At 36.9% G+C, this 17,043-nt stretch overlaps 7 protein-coding genes across 7 annotated transcripts; 4 read left to right on the forward strand and 3 right to left on the reverse strand.

Annotated features, from left to right (window-relative positions):
* The first annotated feature begins 13 nt into the window (after positions 1-13).
* Positions 14-1,154, forward strand: LOC110849494 (coatomer subunit zeta-1). Its single transcript, XM_022096906.2, has 5 exons — positions 14-174; positions 306-551; positions 633-766; positions 830-920; positions 1,006-1,154. Exons 1-5 carry the CDS (start codon positions 157-159, stop codon positions 1,051-1,053), a joined length of 537 nt encoding a protein of 178 aa, XP_021952598.1. The 5' UTR covers positions 14-156; the 3' UTR covers positions 1,054-1,154.
* A 426-nt stretch (positions 1,155-1,580) lies between these two features.
* On the forward strand, positions 1,581-3,912 carry LOC110848620 (astacin). The gene is made up of 9 exons (XM_022095875.2): positions 1,581-1,975; positions 2,043-2,183; positions 2,252-2,301; positions 2,373-2,486; positions 2,570-2,726; positions 2,809-2,850; positions 3,031-3,134; positions 3,221-3,335; positions 3,411-3,912. Exons 1-9 carry the CDS (start codon positions 1,753-1,755, stop codon positions 3,602-3,604), a joined length of 1,140 nt encoding a protein of 379 aa, XP_021951567.1. The 5' UTR covers positions 1,581-1,752; the 3' UTR covers positions 3,605-3,912.
* On the reverse strand, positions 3,663-5,866 carry LOC118435426. The gene is made up of 2 exons (XM_035851466.1): positions 4,152-5,866; positions 3,663-4,080 (listed from the first exon to the last, which is right to left on the reverse strand). Exons 1-2 carry the CDS (start codon positions 5,575-5,577, stop codon positions 3,908-3,910), a joined length of 1,599 nt encoding a protein of 532 aa, XP_035707359.1. The 5' UTR covers positions 5,578-5,866; the 3' UTR covers positions 3,663-3,907.
* Positions 5,867-8,444: 2,578 nt separating this feature from the next.
* LOC110848947 (platelet-activating factor acetylhydrolase IB subunit beta) lies at positions 8,445-9,770 on the reverse strand. Its single transcript, XM_022096321.2, has 4 exons — positions 9,540-9,770; positions 9,418-9,474; positions 9,084-9,197; positions 8,445-9,012 (listed from the first exon to the last, which is right to left on the reverse strand). The coding sequence occupies exons 1-4, from the start codon at positions 9,580-9,582 to the stop codon at positions 8,507-8,509; spliced, it is 720 nt and encodes a 239-aa protein (XP_021952013.1). The 5' UTR covers positions 9,583-9,770; the 3' UTR covers positions 8,445-8,506.
* A 266-nt stretch (positions 9,771-10,036) lies between these two features.
* On the forward strand, positions 10,037-11,962 carry LOC110848619 (tRNA-dihydrouridine(20) synthase [NAD(P)+]-like). The gene is made up of 6 exons (XM_022095874.2): positions 10,037-10,253; positions 10,345-10,402; positions 10,466-10,604; positions 10,671-11,003; positions 11,070-11,357; positions 11,429-11,962. Exons 1-6 carry the CDS (start codon positions 10,143-10,145, stop codon positions 11,841-11,843), a joined length of 1,344 nt encoding a protein of 447 aa, XP_021951566.1. The 5' UTR covers positions 10,037-10,142; the 3' UTR covers positions 11,844-11,962.
* A 383-nt stretch (positions 11,963-12,345) lies between these two features.
* LOC110848652 lies at positions 12,346-16,781 on the forward strand. Its single transcript, XM_022095914.2, has 7 exons — positions 12,346-12,826; positions 12,893-12,966; positions 13,073-13,128; positions 13,198-13,292; positions 13,380-13,461; positions 15,907-16,061; positions 16,125-16,781. Exons 1-7 carry the CDS (start codon positions 12,641-12,643, stop codon positions 16,230-16,232), a joined length of 756 nt encoding a protein of 251 aa, XP_021951606.2. The 5' UTR covers positions 12,346-12,640; the 3' UTR covers positions 16,233-16,781.
* On the reverse strand, positions 13,455-15,899 carry LOC110848651. The gene is made up of 6 exons (XM_022095913.2): positions 15,765-15,899; positions 15,461-15,648; positions 15,157-15,395; positions 14,744-15,073; positions 14,320-14,678; positions 13,455-14,246 (listed from the first exon to the last, which is right to left on the reverse strand). The coding sequence occupies exons 2-6, from the start codon at positions 15,640-15,642 to the stop codon at positions 13,554-13,556; spliced, it is 1,803 nt and encodes a 600-aa protein (XP_021951605.1). The 5' UTR covers positions 15,643-15,648; positions 15,765-15,899; the 3' UTR covers positions 13,455-13,553.
* Positions 16,782-17,043: the final 262 nt, after the last annotated feature.

The raw sequence follows: 17,043 nt of genomic DNA on the forward strand, positions 1-17,043 counted from the left end.
GCGAATATCATATGGGCGAGAAGAAAATCGCGGCTAGTCTCACTCACTATTCCGTACACGTCATTTCACCGCATCAAAATATTCAATAATTTCAATATTTCCACAAATTTGACAGAAACTTATTTCGATTGAAACTTGGATTGGAAATAGTCAAAGATGGACAGTTCATTACTGGTGGGTTAACTATTACAAGTCATTATTTTGCATAAGTTTTAGTCGAAATTTCTAATTTTCTTAAATAACTTAGATGATAAATTATCATTGGTAATTAATAAAATAATTAATATGTTATGACACCCTTGCAGGATCCTACCCTGTACATTGTGAAGGGGATGGTGATAATGGACAATGACGGAAATCGCCTCCTTGCAAAGTATTTTGATTCCGTCAATTTCCCGTCGGTCAAGGAGCAAAAGACGTTTGAGAAAAATCTGTTTCAAAAAACACATCGGGCCAACTCTGAAGTTATCATGTTGGACGGACTCACCGTTGTTTATAAGAGCAATGTCGACCTATTCTTTTATGTGATGGGATCGTGTAATGACAACGAGGTAGATTTTTAATTGTGATTATGCATCTATATTTTTATTAGCTATTACTTATTTAATAAATTACACATATTCTATTTGTAGCTCATCCTGATGACCGTGTTGCATTGCATGTACGACGCTGTAAGCCAAATTCTGAGAAAAAATGTGGAAAAGAGGAATCTGTTGGAAAATTTGGACGTCGTAATGTTGGCTATGGATGAAATCTGCGATGGAGGGTATTCATTCGTAATTTAAAATAAGTTGTAACAAACCAGCCAACTAATTAGTTTGAATTTTAGAATTATTCTGGAAGCGGATCCAAGTGCAGTTTGTCAAAGAGTAGCTTTGCGGGGCGATGACATTCCGATCGGGGAGCAGACCGTTGCTCAAGTGAGATATTCAAATTAAAGTATTTAAAAGGTTGTGCCTTGATTTTGTGCGAATTCGATAATTTATAAAGTATTTTTCGTTACAGGTATTGCAAACGGCAAAGGAACAATTAAAATGGAGTTTGTTAAAATAAAATTGCATGCACGTCTATAAAATAAGTTCGTAAGGTACTTTTATTTTGTAATTGGGTATATTTAAGTATCACAATTAAAATGAATTAAATTTATAATACAACTTGTCATTCGTATTTTGTTTCCCATCTCCATAAACTAGTGTAATCTGCATCTATGGATGGATGACTATTGCCATCAATTTCTTAACCATATAATAAATAATTATCATAATTAAGGTCAAGGACTATGAGCTAATAGAGCTGAACGGAATGTCTGCAATTGCGAATTCAACGCAACGTTCGTTACCTGTTTTTAGCCAAAATCTCAGCATGAGACACATCTCTAGCAGAATTTATCCAATAAAGCAATGCACTTTCCAGGCACTCGAAAACAATAATGAAATGCAACTCAGTCTCATGAATATTAAACGTTCACGATTAGGTTGTTGTTTTCCATATTATTCTCATTGTTTCATATTGGCAAACTTATTAGCAAATATTTCCCCACCTTCCCAACACACAATCAAAATCAACGTGTAAGGTTAATCATTTTTCTCATGCAATATCGATATGACGAAAGATGTCTCTCCAGAAGAAATATTTATTGGGACCGTGCCCTTTGGATGCTTTCTGTGTGTACATTAAGACTTTGTCGAGTGTACATCGTTCTGCCGTTGACTGAGTATTTTTTCGAAGTAGCACCTTTTACATTTTTCTACAATGGGGACCCATCAAACGAGTATTAGTTGTGTTTTGGCATCGCCAAAGAATATAATTTTACTTGCACTGGGATTAATGTTAGTAATTGAAGTCTCGGTTGGATTGCCTGTCCTCAGTTCGTCGAATTCAGATAATCAGCAGATACAGACATCTTCTCATCGAATGGTGAAGGGACAACGAAACGCTAATCTGCCTCGAAATAAGACGAAACTTTACAATGATGGTAAATAAAAGACGTGATTCTATTAATTTTTTGAGGAAAATTACACAAGACAAGATTTCGTATTTAGGTACGGCACACTCCAAGGACTACTTTATCGATGATGATATGCTCTTTTTGACACGAACTAAGCAAAATCGTGCCGGACAATCCAAAGAGTCGTATCGCTGGCCTGCCGGTCGTATTCCGTTCACGTTTGCTCCTGGTTATTGTAAGTTTAAATTCATAATTTGGATAATCTATGAAAAACATGCCATAATTTTTTTCTGATTTCTAAAGCTGACGAAGAAATGAAACAAATTTACTACACCATGAAGCACATTGAGACGGTAAGTAATTGAAAAGCAATAGCATTGTACCAGATAGGGTTTTAAACCTCATAAGCATATTTTTCTTACAGTACACATGCGTCCGATTTGTATTCAGAACGGAAAGTGATGAGAATTTCCTGTACTTAAGAAATGTCGAAGGAAAGTGTCAATCGTTCGTCGGGAATGTGAGACGAGGAGCACAAGTACCTAAGATTTTTTTTACTCTTTAGTGCTTAAAATTCAAGTGAGACTATAATTTATATCCACTTTTATTGTATTCTTTCAGCAAGTCGCATTGGACCCTGAATCCAGAAACTGTGCCTTTCCAAACTTTCCAGGCCATGTATTACACGAGTTGATCCACGCAATTGGATTTTTCCACGAACATGCCCGAGATGACAGGGACAATTATATTGAGATCATGTATGAGAATTTATCCGAAGGTGGGTTTTACATAAAAATTATGAAACGCAATATTAACCAAAAACATGTTTAGCTAAATGACAAAAAATATTCCTTTATTAGACGACGACGTACTCAGGAACTTTTACAAAAACTCCGATTCAGGTACTCCTGCTTCTTTGATCAATCTCTTAATTCCGAATATAGGATCGGTTAACAGAGGCGCGTATTTATTTCCTAAAATATCCCAATTTTCTACAAGAAATAGAACATTGGAGAATTTAACAGAAAGAGTACAAAAGTAATGAAGGTAATTAAATGATATCTATAATTTTAATTATACAGATAGAGCCACCGAATTTTATGGTGTCCCCTACAATTACGGGAGCATAATGCACTATTCTGAAAGGGCTGGTTCGACAAACGGAGAAAATACGATTACCAGAAGGGTAAAAATTATACGTATTTAGTAATAACTTATTTTAAACAATTCTCGAATTTCTCGACTGAACATGTGTTTACTTATTACTCACAGAGCCCGGTACCCACAGGCGTTCCAAAACCATTTGAAGGCGAAATGGGACAGCGAGAGCGTCTCTCTGAAGGCGATGTTCTCATGATTCGTAACATGTACAAGGACTTGTGCCCAGGTAAACTTTTTTATATCCACACCGATTTAAATATTTTATATTCAATTATAATAATCGTGTAATATTTTTGTATAGAAAATGCTAAAGTTTCACACGGAGCGATTCCTGCAAAATTCCCCGACGTCTTGGATTGGGTTGTTGAACAAGATCGTGGCGACGCAATTAATTTTCCTGTAGAATCCGTGACGGAAGATGATGACGATGATGACGACTATGATTACTCATTGAGTGACAAAGGGAGGAAGAAAACGAACAGTAGATTTAGATAAAGCGATAAATTGGTATGCTAGAAAATGTTAAGTTTGTGTTCCCCAATTTTCTCAAATCTCTTGTAAATAAGTATTGCTTTATTAGTGTTTGTACTTTGTCAAACTTTTACAAATAAGTATATTGTTAAATTTAGACATAAAATGACCTAGGTCTAACAAGTACCTGCTACACATATAGTTGTCATTCTATCTTAATAAGAGTCTAGGAAATGAGATCATTAAACCCATATCGTAAAGATTTTTGCCTTGTGAGACATTCATATTCTTGACAGGACTTCAATAAAAACCAGTTAGTCAGAACGTTTAAACATTTGAAGGTTGGTACTGATGAGATTCCGCCTCACGTTCCAATTCTACAATCTCATTTTCGAAAGCTTCCTTCAGAATTTGCACATCTTGTTCAGACGCTACTGCTGCGTCCGCGACCATGGTCAACCGAATTTTTCCACAATATGAGACGAAACAGAAGGCAAATCCTAAATCAAATATGCATTATAAATCATTATTATAATTACCCATCACCATTTTATTATGTGTGCAATCCCACCTGTTTTATTCTTGATGGGCAAAAAACCAGCCACGTCCATCAATATATCACCCTCAAACAAATATCCTGGAATGCTGGGTCCTGGAATATTGGACGTCAGAACGGTGAATTCTCTCGAATCTGTCAAGTTTTGTGACCAATCGGCAGGCAGCGTTCCAATGAATCTGAGCAGCAGGCTATTCAACAAAATAAGCGGAGACGTTGTTATTTCCTTCAACGTCCTGTCAGTTTCTCGAACTCGGTCCAATCTGCTTTCCACACCTCCTACACGAAGAGGGAAAAAGGCTCCGGAAAACCGATTCTGCGGCTTCAAGTTTGGATAAGGTAACATTGGAATGGAGGTCAACCCTGTAATTTCTCTCGGGACGGGACGCACCCCTTTAATTTCAGCCAGTCTGAGAAATGCGCCCCCAACGGCGGCATTAAGGACGGCATTTGTACCAAAACATTTGCTCTTGGACCCATCACCTCCACAGGATCGAATTTTTCTCAGACTTTCAATCGTAAAGTGGTTCGTCCAAGTGATGATCTTCTTGTTGCTTAATGCCGGCCCATGAAAGCAATTTGATTCAGAAGGAAGTCCAACGCTCTCGTACATCAATTTAGGCCAGACAAATAATAGCTTCAAAAATGTCCAGAACTTGAGATAGAGTGGGATTGGGAGTGGTTTTAAGGGATTGAAGGGCATCGATTTCGCCACATCGACCCCAACATCTGCGAGAGCTTGTGAGATCAGGAGGTACATTGAGATCCCGTCCATAATGGAGTGATGCACCCTAAAGATTACGGCGTACTGAGGAATCTCATCATTCAGATTATCCGTCTCATAGCTAAACTTGGTCACTAAGTTAACCTCCCAGCGTGGCTTATCAATCTGCATGCCACAACTGTAAAATTCACTTAGTTTTTCAAAAACTTGCTTTTCGGTGAAAGCAGCTTCCTTGATCTCTAGCGTGTTATTATTAAGACCGGGAAAGATTCTGAGATTATTGTTCTCCACAAGTTTCACATGTTCTTCCAAGCGGAACTCTTCCGGTGAAAGTATTTCCCAGCAGTAAAATCCAAACTTTTTCACGACACGGCACCTCAACTTCTCGTACGTCACGTTGTTTATCACTTTGTCGGAAAGTGCCTTCTTGATTTTGCCCAGGTCTCCTGCTCCCTTCAGGATTAGCAAGGTGTAAGTCTCAAGCAGATTGTTGGGTCGGTCAAAAATTTGGAAGGAATCCATGCATTGGACTAATTTCACCGTGTTGTTGGTTCTCACTCGTAAATAAAGCGAGATCAGGAGGCGAGCAGTGCACATGAGAAATGCCACCACTAGAAGGACTGGGGTCAAGAAAAGTGACACCAATGTGGAGAGGCAATAGATGACAAATATTCTGGTTTGGGGGAAACTTGTATTATTTTTCGCAGGGGACGACATGATGGTCAAACGTATTACTGATAAAATTTTCTTGTTGAGCGTATCATTTCTAAAATCCGACTGGACTGCACAACCCGGGTTTCGCAATCCAATGTGCGAACTTATTTTGCGAGCTATAGTTTTGACATTGAAAAACCTCAGCTGAGATATAATGGTAGTTCAGGCTTATATATGAAGGTCGTGGACAAAGAAAATGCGTGTATTCGTCTAGATTAGATAGGACTTGCATGCGAAATAAAATATCTCTCTTGCATGTTCCAGTTATGTAATAAGAACTGAACAAACCAAAATGCTACGAAGTGATGAAATATGTACAAAGGAGTTTTGTGAAAGCTTGATTTGGCCTTTGTTTCAATTGTCTATGTACGCAACTAACTTATGGAGGATTCCTGATGGATATATGGGCTTAAACTTATGCAGTAAACATGACAATTTGCATTCTTATGGGTTGACTAACATTATTGGTTGATATTAAGCAAGTTGTTGTACCTATAAAACGGTAAAACGTGTGAATTGACTTGAGAGATGATAGGGCAGGGCCAAACCAAACATGTCGTTTCGTAGGTGCGATATGTATGACGATGAATCATAAACTTCCTTTTGTGAAGGCATTTGAACTTTACATATTCATAATTGATACAAAAGATTTTCTGTGTTCCATGGGGCTCATATCACTCGCATGAATTTTATATTTCAGTAATATCAGTATGTTCAGACGTGTAAAATAATAATTGGGAATTAAGCACTCTTCGTGACAATTTTTCTGAGGAGATTGGATTGAAATTGGAAAAGTTTGGTATAAAAGAGTATACAAAGTATAAAAAACCTATCAGTACAGCTGTGCTTAGCCCGAACCAGGAATGATTAGTAAACCCATGTTTGTCAGTAGTTTTCTATGAAATTATGTGCTACTATTTTGCACTAATTCTTCCATCAATCCTTCGTATTACTAGGGTCCAAATTCTAAAAAGATTTACTATCCCTTCCCTTGACTACTTCCTAGTGGAGGTCGTCTCTATAGCCCCCCTGGTTAATTTTTGTTCATATTTAACTTCATGTTATTTCGTAAAAAAGCAGTATGGATCTCTGGTCCAAATTTCAGCTTTCTATGTTAATTTCTGAAAATCGGTGGGGATCACCCCATAGGGTCCCTCTAAATGAAAATTTTACCAATTTCACTTCATATTCTTCCATTATGGGCCATTAGCAGCCTCTATACCAAATTTCAGCTCGATTGGATGATTTTGAAAAATCGGTATGGGTCACCCCCTCGGCCACCTCAGGTTGAATAATTTTCCAATTTCACTTCATATTATTTCATTTGGAGCCATTAGCAACCTCTGTACCAAATTTCAGCTTTCTACGACCATTCTGAAATTTTGGTGCATCAAACCCCACCCACTCCGATGACCCCCACCGGTCAACCACTGGACCAATGTCACCCATCTTCGAACTCGTTTCCTAACTATGTCCAATATGCATATGGTAAAAATTTCAAGTCAATCGGTCAACTCGTTCGAGAGTTATCGAAAGACAGACGGACAGACAGACAGACAGACAGACAGACAGACAGACAGACAGACAGACAGACGGACAGACAGACAGACGGACATGACAATTACATAAGCCCTGGTTCGGGCTCAAATGTATTTGTGCTTCAAAGCCAAACGGGCAGTATGGGAAATGATAATACATACTTATCGATTTATTGATCCGTGTTCAACACGACTGGATTTGGATTTGGATATTTTGATTATCTGTAAATGTAGGCAAGAAATGTGTGCCTGCATACTTGACAAATTGACATTACATGCTATTTACAAATTATTATGAATGTTTGAATACACAAATGGGGAAGATTTGATAAATTGGTGACTTCTTTTATCCATAAGTCTCGACATTGCCCCACTTTCGACAAAAGATGGTTAAACTAGGTCAGGGCTATGAAATATGTCAGAATCTTGGTATCAACTTATCAGCGACAAAACATTTTCGTCCGTGCTTGTAATGATTTTGCGATAAATTGAGACGGGTGAATGTTTGTGTCCGAAAGGACCGAAAGGACACTAAAACCTTGTACTTTACAGATATTGTATGTACATAAGCTTCCTCCTCAGGGCATGAGTCAGAGTTACCATAATATTTACGAAATCATGGATTAATTTAATTTTGCACCTTTATCCTTAAATCGTTACATGACTCTGGTATAGTCCGTACTAACGTTTTTATTACTACTTTTTTCATAAAAATACTGACTGATCCTGACCGGATGGGCCAGGAACAAAATCATGCAACACTCAATAATGAAGTACATCCTGCAAATTAGTCTAAATATTTATTTAATACTAGCAACTAGCAATTGTAAAAAAATTTTCCCACATTATTAGCTACGAATGAAATAACAATCCATAACTCGTGTGCGTCATTTACTCACAAAGTTAATCACAATTTATAATGGATTATTATAGAATGGGTAGGTCCCATTGTGAGACGATAATTGAGTTACTCAACAAATCCAGATCATTGTCAAGTTGATAAAATTTCCGTATCTCCAGATTTTTTTAATTAGTACTCATTGTGTCAACACGCCTAATCAAAAATATTTCTGACAAGGATATAAATAACAGGCACACACCTCAATCGTGTTTACCACTTGTAAAGTCAAACGTCTATTCCCAAATTCCTATCAATCAAATTTTCATTGTACCTTGCGACATTGTATCATTGTGAATGTCACAATATGATGTATTTAATATTTGCATGAAGTGTTATTATGCAATCAATATTTCCTAATGTTTAAGGCTTTTTTAAATGGTGAAAGTTATTAAAATTCACTTTTCCTTTATTTATTGAATTAGAAATAAATATTACTGAATAATTTAATTTATTTAACTCCATTTTTTAACCAAAAAAAATATTTTGTTTTTACTCAGTTTAATCCACCAAAAAACGTGTTATTCCACAATCTATCCCACAACTGGTAGCCTTGTAAATTAAGATGCAAATTATCAGGCTGGAAATAAAACGTATTAATTTGTTCCATCGAGATGATCAGGGAGTCGAACATGTCGAATACAATAGTCTTATTTTTTCCGTCATGAACCAGTGTCAATTCCTGATTGATTGTTAAGGTCCTGTTCAACATGGTTGGGACTGGTTGTATGTCCCCCCTTGGGTTGAGGGACATGTAGAGAACGGTGGTATTTGGCAGTCTTCGATGAATTTCATCAATTGTGGCTGTGATTCCCATCATAATTTCGGTATTGTTTGGATTTCCAATGTTATTTGATCCACAGTAAAGGACAACCATTTTTGGGTCTAATCCTTCCAATTCCCCGTTCATAACTCGCCAAAGGCAGTTTTCAATTCTATCTCCGCCGATACCGTAGTTTATAGAGCCGAGGGGAGCGTACTTTGAGTTCCAGAGGGCTTGACCTAGCATAAAATTGAGGTCAGTGGTGATTTGATAATCAAGAATTCGAGCGTCTCTTCCATTATTTTAATACCTGTTGAGGACCACTGTTCAATGCTGGAGGACCCCACAAACACGATTTCAATATTGGACGCATTTTGCTGTGACTGTCGAACAAATTGATTGTGTCGGTCCACCCACCAAGAATCTATGAGTGACGTTATTTAGCAATTAATGGGAGCCTTAAATGTTGTAAACTGCTGCAATTACGGTCCTATGTAATATCTTGATACATACAGAGTCACTTATGATAGTGATAGCGATAATATACATAAGCACAATTAGTGCAAATATTTTATATATGTATTCAGATACGACAGAATGCAGAGTTTCTAGACATTTATTTAAGATCGCAATTAATTATTTACCAGGTCGTGGTGTCGGCTCCCAGGGTTTTTGTGCCATCGTGAGCATCCCAAGAATGCCTATATATTTCGAACACAAATTAAATTACATACAAATTGACCAGCAAACTAAATGACTTAATTACCAAAATATGCGACGAGACAGGCAGCAATTCCTCTCATTTTCATATATTTATGTAGGATTAAACACTAACCAACGCCTGTATGTGTTAATTATGTTCTTCGCGTGGCTTCAAAAATGCACTGTTGTAAAGCAACGAGTTTGCATCTCAATTTATCAATTCTTGGCTCTTTCACATCCAATTGTTTATCCGAATCAATTGCAAATAATTATCTCAAGTGTTGCATACATTGAGATGAGACCCGAGGAATTTATCATTGTCGTCACAAATCAGTCCAAAATATGCACCATACTTGTAAATTATTAGCTAACAGGCTACAAATAAATTGGACGAGAAATTGGATTATGTATGAAGAGCATTGTATTTATTACACCGTATACGAATGAAATGTGCGAAAAAATGAGACTAGGAAAGGAACATTTGCACAGAGAAATATTGTCTCAATTCAAAATGCACATGAAAATGTGTCTCAATTTCCTCAACCATTTACCGGTGCAGGATCAATCTTCAACTCACAAACACCAGCAGGTTGATCATCAAAACACGTGTCTTATATTTTTGTCAAGAATTAAAATAACTACTACAATCAAAGCAATCTATAATAAAATGAGTGCCAAGAATTCGGATCACTACAGGAATAAGTTGATTTTGGCCCCTATGGTTCGAATAGGAACGTTGCCCATCAGACTGTTATCTTTGCGTTATGGTGCAGATTTGGTAAAGAATACGTTTAAATATCAATTCAATACGTGACTCACTTTCACTTTTATACAATTTCTATTATTTCGTTGATTGATTGGTGATTTAGGTATATTCAGAAGAAATTATAGACTGGAGGTTGTTGAGGTCAAAGAGAGTTAAAAATGGTACTGTGAGCTGTGACATGATTAAAATGTAATCAATTAGACTGATTTGTCTAATATTTACAGAAATGTTGGGGACAACGGAATACGTTGATGAAACAGATGGCTCCCTTGTGTTCTCTACTTGTGAAGAGGAAAAATCAAGGCTAATTTTACAAATTGGGACAAGCGACCCTGATCGAGCAGTCCAAGTTTTACTCAAAATGTAAGCCAATATAAAAGACTAATTAATAATATTGTGGCGAAATCTAAATAAAGGTTATCTTTTCAGGCAGGACCTCATTTCCGGGATCGATGTGAACATGGGGTGCCCAAAGGAATTTTCCCTCAAAGGAGGAATGGGAGCGGCCCTGCTAACCCAGCCGGAGAAAGTAAAGGCCATTCTGTCTGCTTTGGTGAAATATGCCACGATCCCTGTAACTTGCAAAATTCGAGTATTGCCAACCATTGAAGAAACGTTAGAGCTAGCGTTACTCATCCAATCTTGTGGAGTATCAGCCGTTGCAATTCATGGAAGAAATATAAATGAGAGACCTCAGCATGCAAACAGGAGTCATTTTATTAAGGCAATTGCGGAAAAATTGGAAATCCCAGTTATTGCAAAGTAAGAAATATTGAAATAATAGTTATTGAAAATTAAAGTTAATTTAAAAATTAATTTTCATTTTAGTGGTGGTTCCAAAGAAATCTCGTGTTACGAAGACATCCTTAAATTTCGAGCAGAAGCAGGCGCATCAAGTGTTATGGTAGCTCGTGCCGGTGAATGGAACCCTTCGATATTCAGGCCCGAAGGAAAATTGGACATTGAGATTATCATCAAAGCCTTCATCAAAGAATCAATCCTATCCGACAATCCATTTCAGCATACAAAGTACACGATCCAAAATATTCTAAGAGATTTGCAAGAAACGCCGAGAGGACGAGTGTTCTTATCTAGTCAAACAATGAACGAGCTTTGGTGAGCAATTTTCAGATTCATTTAATTTGTTTGCTATTCGACTCTAATTTTATTATCATTTGTTTCATCAGTGATATTTGGGAACTACAAGATTTCTACAAAGATACAAAATTAAAATGGGAAGAATTCAAAAAGAAACACAAACGTCCGGCAGATGAAGATATAAAAGATCCCAAGAAACCAAAATTAGATATGCCATTCGATAAGTCTATAATTTGTGTACCTGACTGTGAATTTATTCGAAAGCATTACAGCACAAATGAATCCCTCCCAAAATCAATATTACTTAAATGGACTATCAAGGAGAGTTTCGGTGTACCAAAATATTCCATGGAATGCTCAGATAAAAAATTCCTCGCGATTGTAGAAGTCGGTGGTAGAAAATTTATGACTGATGTTTGGGAGAAAAGTAAAAAGCTCGCAGAACAAGGTGCTGCATTTGCGTGTTGTAGATACTTGAAATTAATGGAAAAGAAGATTTTTTGACTTATTATTTTGACTATGTATAGGATATTTTTAAAATCATTTTTGCAATATGTATGTACTCCTTTTAAGACAGTTTTGTCCTTATTAATAATTAAATGCAAGTCGAACAACTCATATTCTCCATGTTATGCAGTGTCACTTGTCAGAAATGAGTCATGGAAAGCGTCCCATCAAAATCACGCGTATTAAACAATGCTAAAATAACTTTCATACATACGTCCTCTCGCAATAATCCGTAATACTTGTCATGAAATCCGAGTGTATGTAATATAACGTAACGTAAAACATGTAACTCTTTTTTAGCCTCGTAACAAAGCCATATTACATTATAGAATATTGCATCAACCCTTTTGCTTTCAGCTATGCCTGGCCGTTTACTTACACACTCCTCCTTCCAGGAGTGGTACACAGGTTGATACAAACCCAGCACAATAGGCACCTGTGCTAAACTCGTCTAAAAAAGTATTGGAGGTATTGCTGCTAGCATTCATTATTACACACACACTACGGCAAGTTTCTATGCTTCGAATGAGTAATCCGTTATTACCAAAAGGAAAAGCACAGACAGGTGTGTTAAACTGTCCCCGTGAAGTTTACATTTAGGAAACCCTGTATAATAATCGGTTTACAGTTTAAATCCGTTTAAAAAACATGATTTAATTAAGCATTTGACCACTTTGAGCAGTAATTATAGCATTTTCTGCCGCAAAACACCCGATTTTTTTTGTGACAGCTTGAAGTGAAGGAAATCAGGGTGTTGTTGTCATTACGCGACACTTGCCAAATTTTCTTCTACCATGAAGAGACCCCCAAGTGCTGGAACTGCGTCGATTTACTCGCATTCCATTCACTCCGTGAGATCTGTGGGGTTGCGGTCTACCCGTTCAGTGCCAGTTCCCTGGTACAAGAAACCCTTAATTACACAGGAAGTGCTGGGATATGATGTGCAAAAACTGGCACTTTATATGGCTTTGTTTTCTCTGGTAAAATCATCCTGTTTAAAGAATTATTAGAAAATTTTTGTGAATGTATGTATGAATTTGATGCAGATTGAGAGTTTATTCACAATTGGGACTTCATGCTTTGATATCTACTGTTTGAGCGAGGCAACGCCGGGATCAAAGTAAAAATCACATCATTTAATTAGTATTTAATTTAATTATAATGATCGTACAAGAATATTATGGCGTCTAGCTTGTCTATTTACATGTTCTCTTTCTGTTCAACAGGCACTATGGCTATTACTTGATCTCATTTGATTTTGTATACGTTGGGAATCAGCATGGTATGAAAATCGTTATTCGCATCTGTATCGCATTTGGAAAATTTTGTTACGTTGCTAATAAATTTTCAGTGAGGAATGCCTTGATAACCATAGCTGTATTTTCCATGGTGGGTGGAGTAGCTCTCTTTATCACGACAATTCAACTTGTCCAAGCCTTAAGAAAGGTGCAGTGCAATAGATAGCAAATGATACTTGCGTACATAAATATGCAACATTTGTATAATGTGAAAAATATTGTGCTTATATTCCAGGAACACGAAAGGAGAATGATCCCCTGGTTGGTTTGCATGTTGGTATTTGCAATCTGGCGTGGATTAGCCTTCATATTTTTTGGTAATTATGTTATTATTATGTAATTATTACACGCCCTTAAGTCATTTATTATTTTGTATTCAATCTTAACATACTTGAAATTATCATCATTACTACTGATCTAACACCTTCGGCCCCAAATAAACATTCACTAAGAACTTCTTCATCATATAACCATGAATTATGCCCCACGATTGCTTATCTATAAAACTGGAATTTGTCTGTCGGTTGATGCAGAGGGGGTGAGGATCGGAAGAAGAGTAGTCGGCTGGGTTGATACAGTTTTTGAGTTTTAAGAGAGATGCGATTAGGGCACACATATGTAAATGAAACTCCCATTTATACCGCTCCTTCTCTAGAACTAATCCAATGGGAATAATCTTGTAGTCCGGGTGGTTTCCTTTGTTACCTTTGTAGTCCATTACAGGGTCTCTACCGCTAGAAATGGTATGAACAATCGCTGAAATGGTTTGACCAGCGTAGATGACGAAGGGGGAAGATACAAAATACAGGGCAGCCATTTTCTCTACATTTTCCTCCTCCTCGTTCTTCTTGCTTCCTCTCGCCAACAGGGACCACAAACTTTCTCCTTGTTCTGGTTTGAGAAGGAAAGGAATCTCCAGTCCGGATTTCAACTCTGCTGCTGCTGGCGATATCTTGTCCTGGATTCTGAGCTCGACGCTACAGAGATCCATCTCCTCTACCAACTCACGATAAGCACCATTTGGGAAATTAACCATTGTGTTGAGTGAGATTATTTTGATTGTTGTTTCAGGCCATAGTAGCATTTGAAATAGAGTTGTTGTCTAAAAGCATTGAAGTATTGTTAGAGTCATAATAATATGTAAATCACACATTTAGCATTATTATTATTATTACCTGTCGAGCAGAATAGACTTTCATCATTTCATATTCGTCATCAAAATAACGGCGACGCGTCTCAATCTCAATTAATTCTGGGGTGGGTTTTTTGGCAGCCTCTCGTTCTTTTGTATATACTTTCCATGAACCATAGACGTTGTTATTTATCGTGGAAGTAGTAGCAGTGCCTGCATTTCTGGCCTTTCCTTCTTGGTCTCCAGAAATATATGTGAAGGACGCAATGGTGTGGAGGATAACATTATTTTTCATATTGGCTCCATCAGTAAATTGAGACAACACGAATCCAATTCTTTCACCCTTGTGAATGTCGCATTTTGTAACCTCTTCCATCAGAGTCGCTTTTGTCCTCACGCAATCTAAACACATAATAATTGAATTATTTTATTATTGTGTATAAAAGTTATAGACAAAAATAACTTACTTGGTTCTGCTGCACAAATAAATCTTGCTCTGGACCTAGTATTGAGGGGCAACGTTACAAATAACCCGTAATCTCGGTTAAGATTGGGTAGGCTATAAGCAACCCTGCTAGTTAGTCCCGGAACCAGCAATCCTTCTTGCCCAGCAGCCCTTATCTTTGTTTCTGCAATTGTTCTCTCGTTAGCAGTGAGTGGGGGATATTTCCCAGTGACAACTTCCGGGGTGAGTGGGGTGAGTTCGGACGTGGTGGACTCCTGTGACGGCATATCTTCATCGTTCCCTTCCCGTGCCAATTCGCAGTAAAACTCTCTGAGTTTACTTTCGTTCTCATCTAAAAGGAGAATAAGTCAAGTCATAAATTGGATGGAATAATAATAACATATTTTGCATTTTTATAGTAGATAGTTTGCACACCTTCCGACTTATCTGCCATTTTCCTCTTTGTAGACAAAGACTGGGTGATTTTACACCATACAGGAACAGGCTTTTCTTCCCTCGTCTGAATTTTTCTATTTACATATCTGTGGTTGGGGTTGGTGGGAGGACCCATTGCATATCTCGTCCCGTCTACTTTGCTCTCAACCATCATCCACTCCATTTTTGACGTCAGCTCTTCCTCGTCGTCATCATCGTCAGAATCCAACTTAACAAACCTATGCATAATGCATAGTAATGAGCATATATTTTGGGATTTATAAATACTTGGTTTGCTATTTACCTTAATTCTGGTACTTTCTCCTCTTCATCGTCATCTTTCTTCTTCTTGGGCTTCGATTTCTTGCTGCTGGTGGGTGTGGCAGCCTTCCTTTTAGAAGAAGAGGAAGGAGTGGCCGGCTTCTGTGTTAAACAGGAGGAACGACGAGAGTTGACAAAATCGTCATCTGAGGAAGAATCATCCATGATTTCCTAGATAGATAATAATAATATTTATACATTATTTATTTTAGATTATGTGCACATACTCATTATAGCAATGCCAATTATAGTAATTAATGTGGTGCAATATTTTATAAATTACTTACGTGTGGACGAGGGTAATTAATTAATAATTGGTAGAGAGTAATGTCTATTGGTGGCACATTGGTGGTGAGCCGGTGACTTGAGGGGCAAAATGAATTTTATCATACCTACACACGGAATTAATGCATATTATTTTCTTTTCAGCCATTTTAAACGACATGATTTTTGCGTATAACATAATCATGTGCTTGTTCTGGACCTTTTTCACTATTATGAATTTTGGAGGGTGGGCCGCTGTTTACACGTTGTTCTTGGAATTATCCGATTTAACAAAGTTGGAGGATTTAGCTCATCTTAGAGTAAGAAGAAGAAAAAAATTATGTAATGATCATGGGCTGTTCTTTAACAAATTTTTTATGTAGATGGGAACAATGGCATCTTTGGCGACCCAATCCATCCAGGGATCCCGTCCAGTCACTCCGCACAGTGTTCAATCTCTACCTTATCATAATCCATCCGTTAACATTTGACAGTAAGAAAAATAATCCAGAATGCCATCTTAATATGACACGTTAATTCATTACATGACAATTTTTATGCCAACCAAGTGAAATATAGTTTATGCCGTCCAAGTTCAATGCTTATTACACAATTAAATATATAAATACTTTAAAGTTATGGCTTTATATCCAGTCAACTTGAGACTTTTATATTATGACTTTGTACCAAATGTTAGTATTTAGAGAGTATTTAAGTAGCCTAGATTGCAAATTTTTGCTAAAACTGTTCAGTAATTTTATACATATACTTGATGAGATGGGAAAGAAGATCTGAGAATTATTCCTGCCATGTCTATCTTTCCGATGACGAATAATTTCTTGCTGAAAAGCTTTATTTTATTTTTTCAATCCTAAACAGACATTTTTTTACTTTGTATATAAGTAACCCGATAAGTATATATAAGTTAAGCTAGATAAGTTAGATGGCTGGACTCTAATGCAATTTTGTACATAAATCATAAAATTAATACTTGTAAGATTTAAATAAATTTTGTATTATTAATTCGGAAATCAAAATAATCTACTTGTCTCAAACATTTCTTGGATACATGAATTTCTACAATCGGCGTAACCTTATAGCACATTTTCGTTAGTTGGTTATTGACTCTGATAAATAAACTCATTAATGATCTTGGCTTTGCAAAGTAAGTGCACAGCAAATATTGTTGTATGTATAGAGAGAAAATGGTGATAATAATACATGTAATATGCTAATAGAAACATGCAGCATCACCATTATTATTCTAGGTTCATCATCGCATTACAAAAATCATACACCCAC

The sequence above is a fragment of the Folsomia candida genome, unplaced genomic scaffold (assembly GCF_002217175.1).
Source record: "Folsomia candida strain VU population unplaced genomic scaffold, ASM221717v1 Fcan01_Sc004, whole genome shotgun sequence".
Lineage (NCBI taxonomy): Eukaryota > Metazoa > Arthropoda > Collembola > Entomobryomorpha > Isotomidae > Folsomia > Folsomia candida.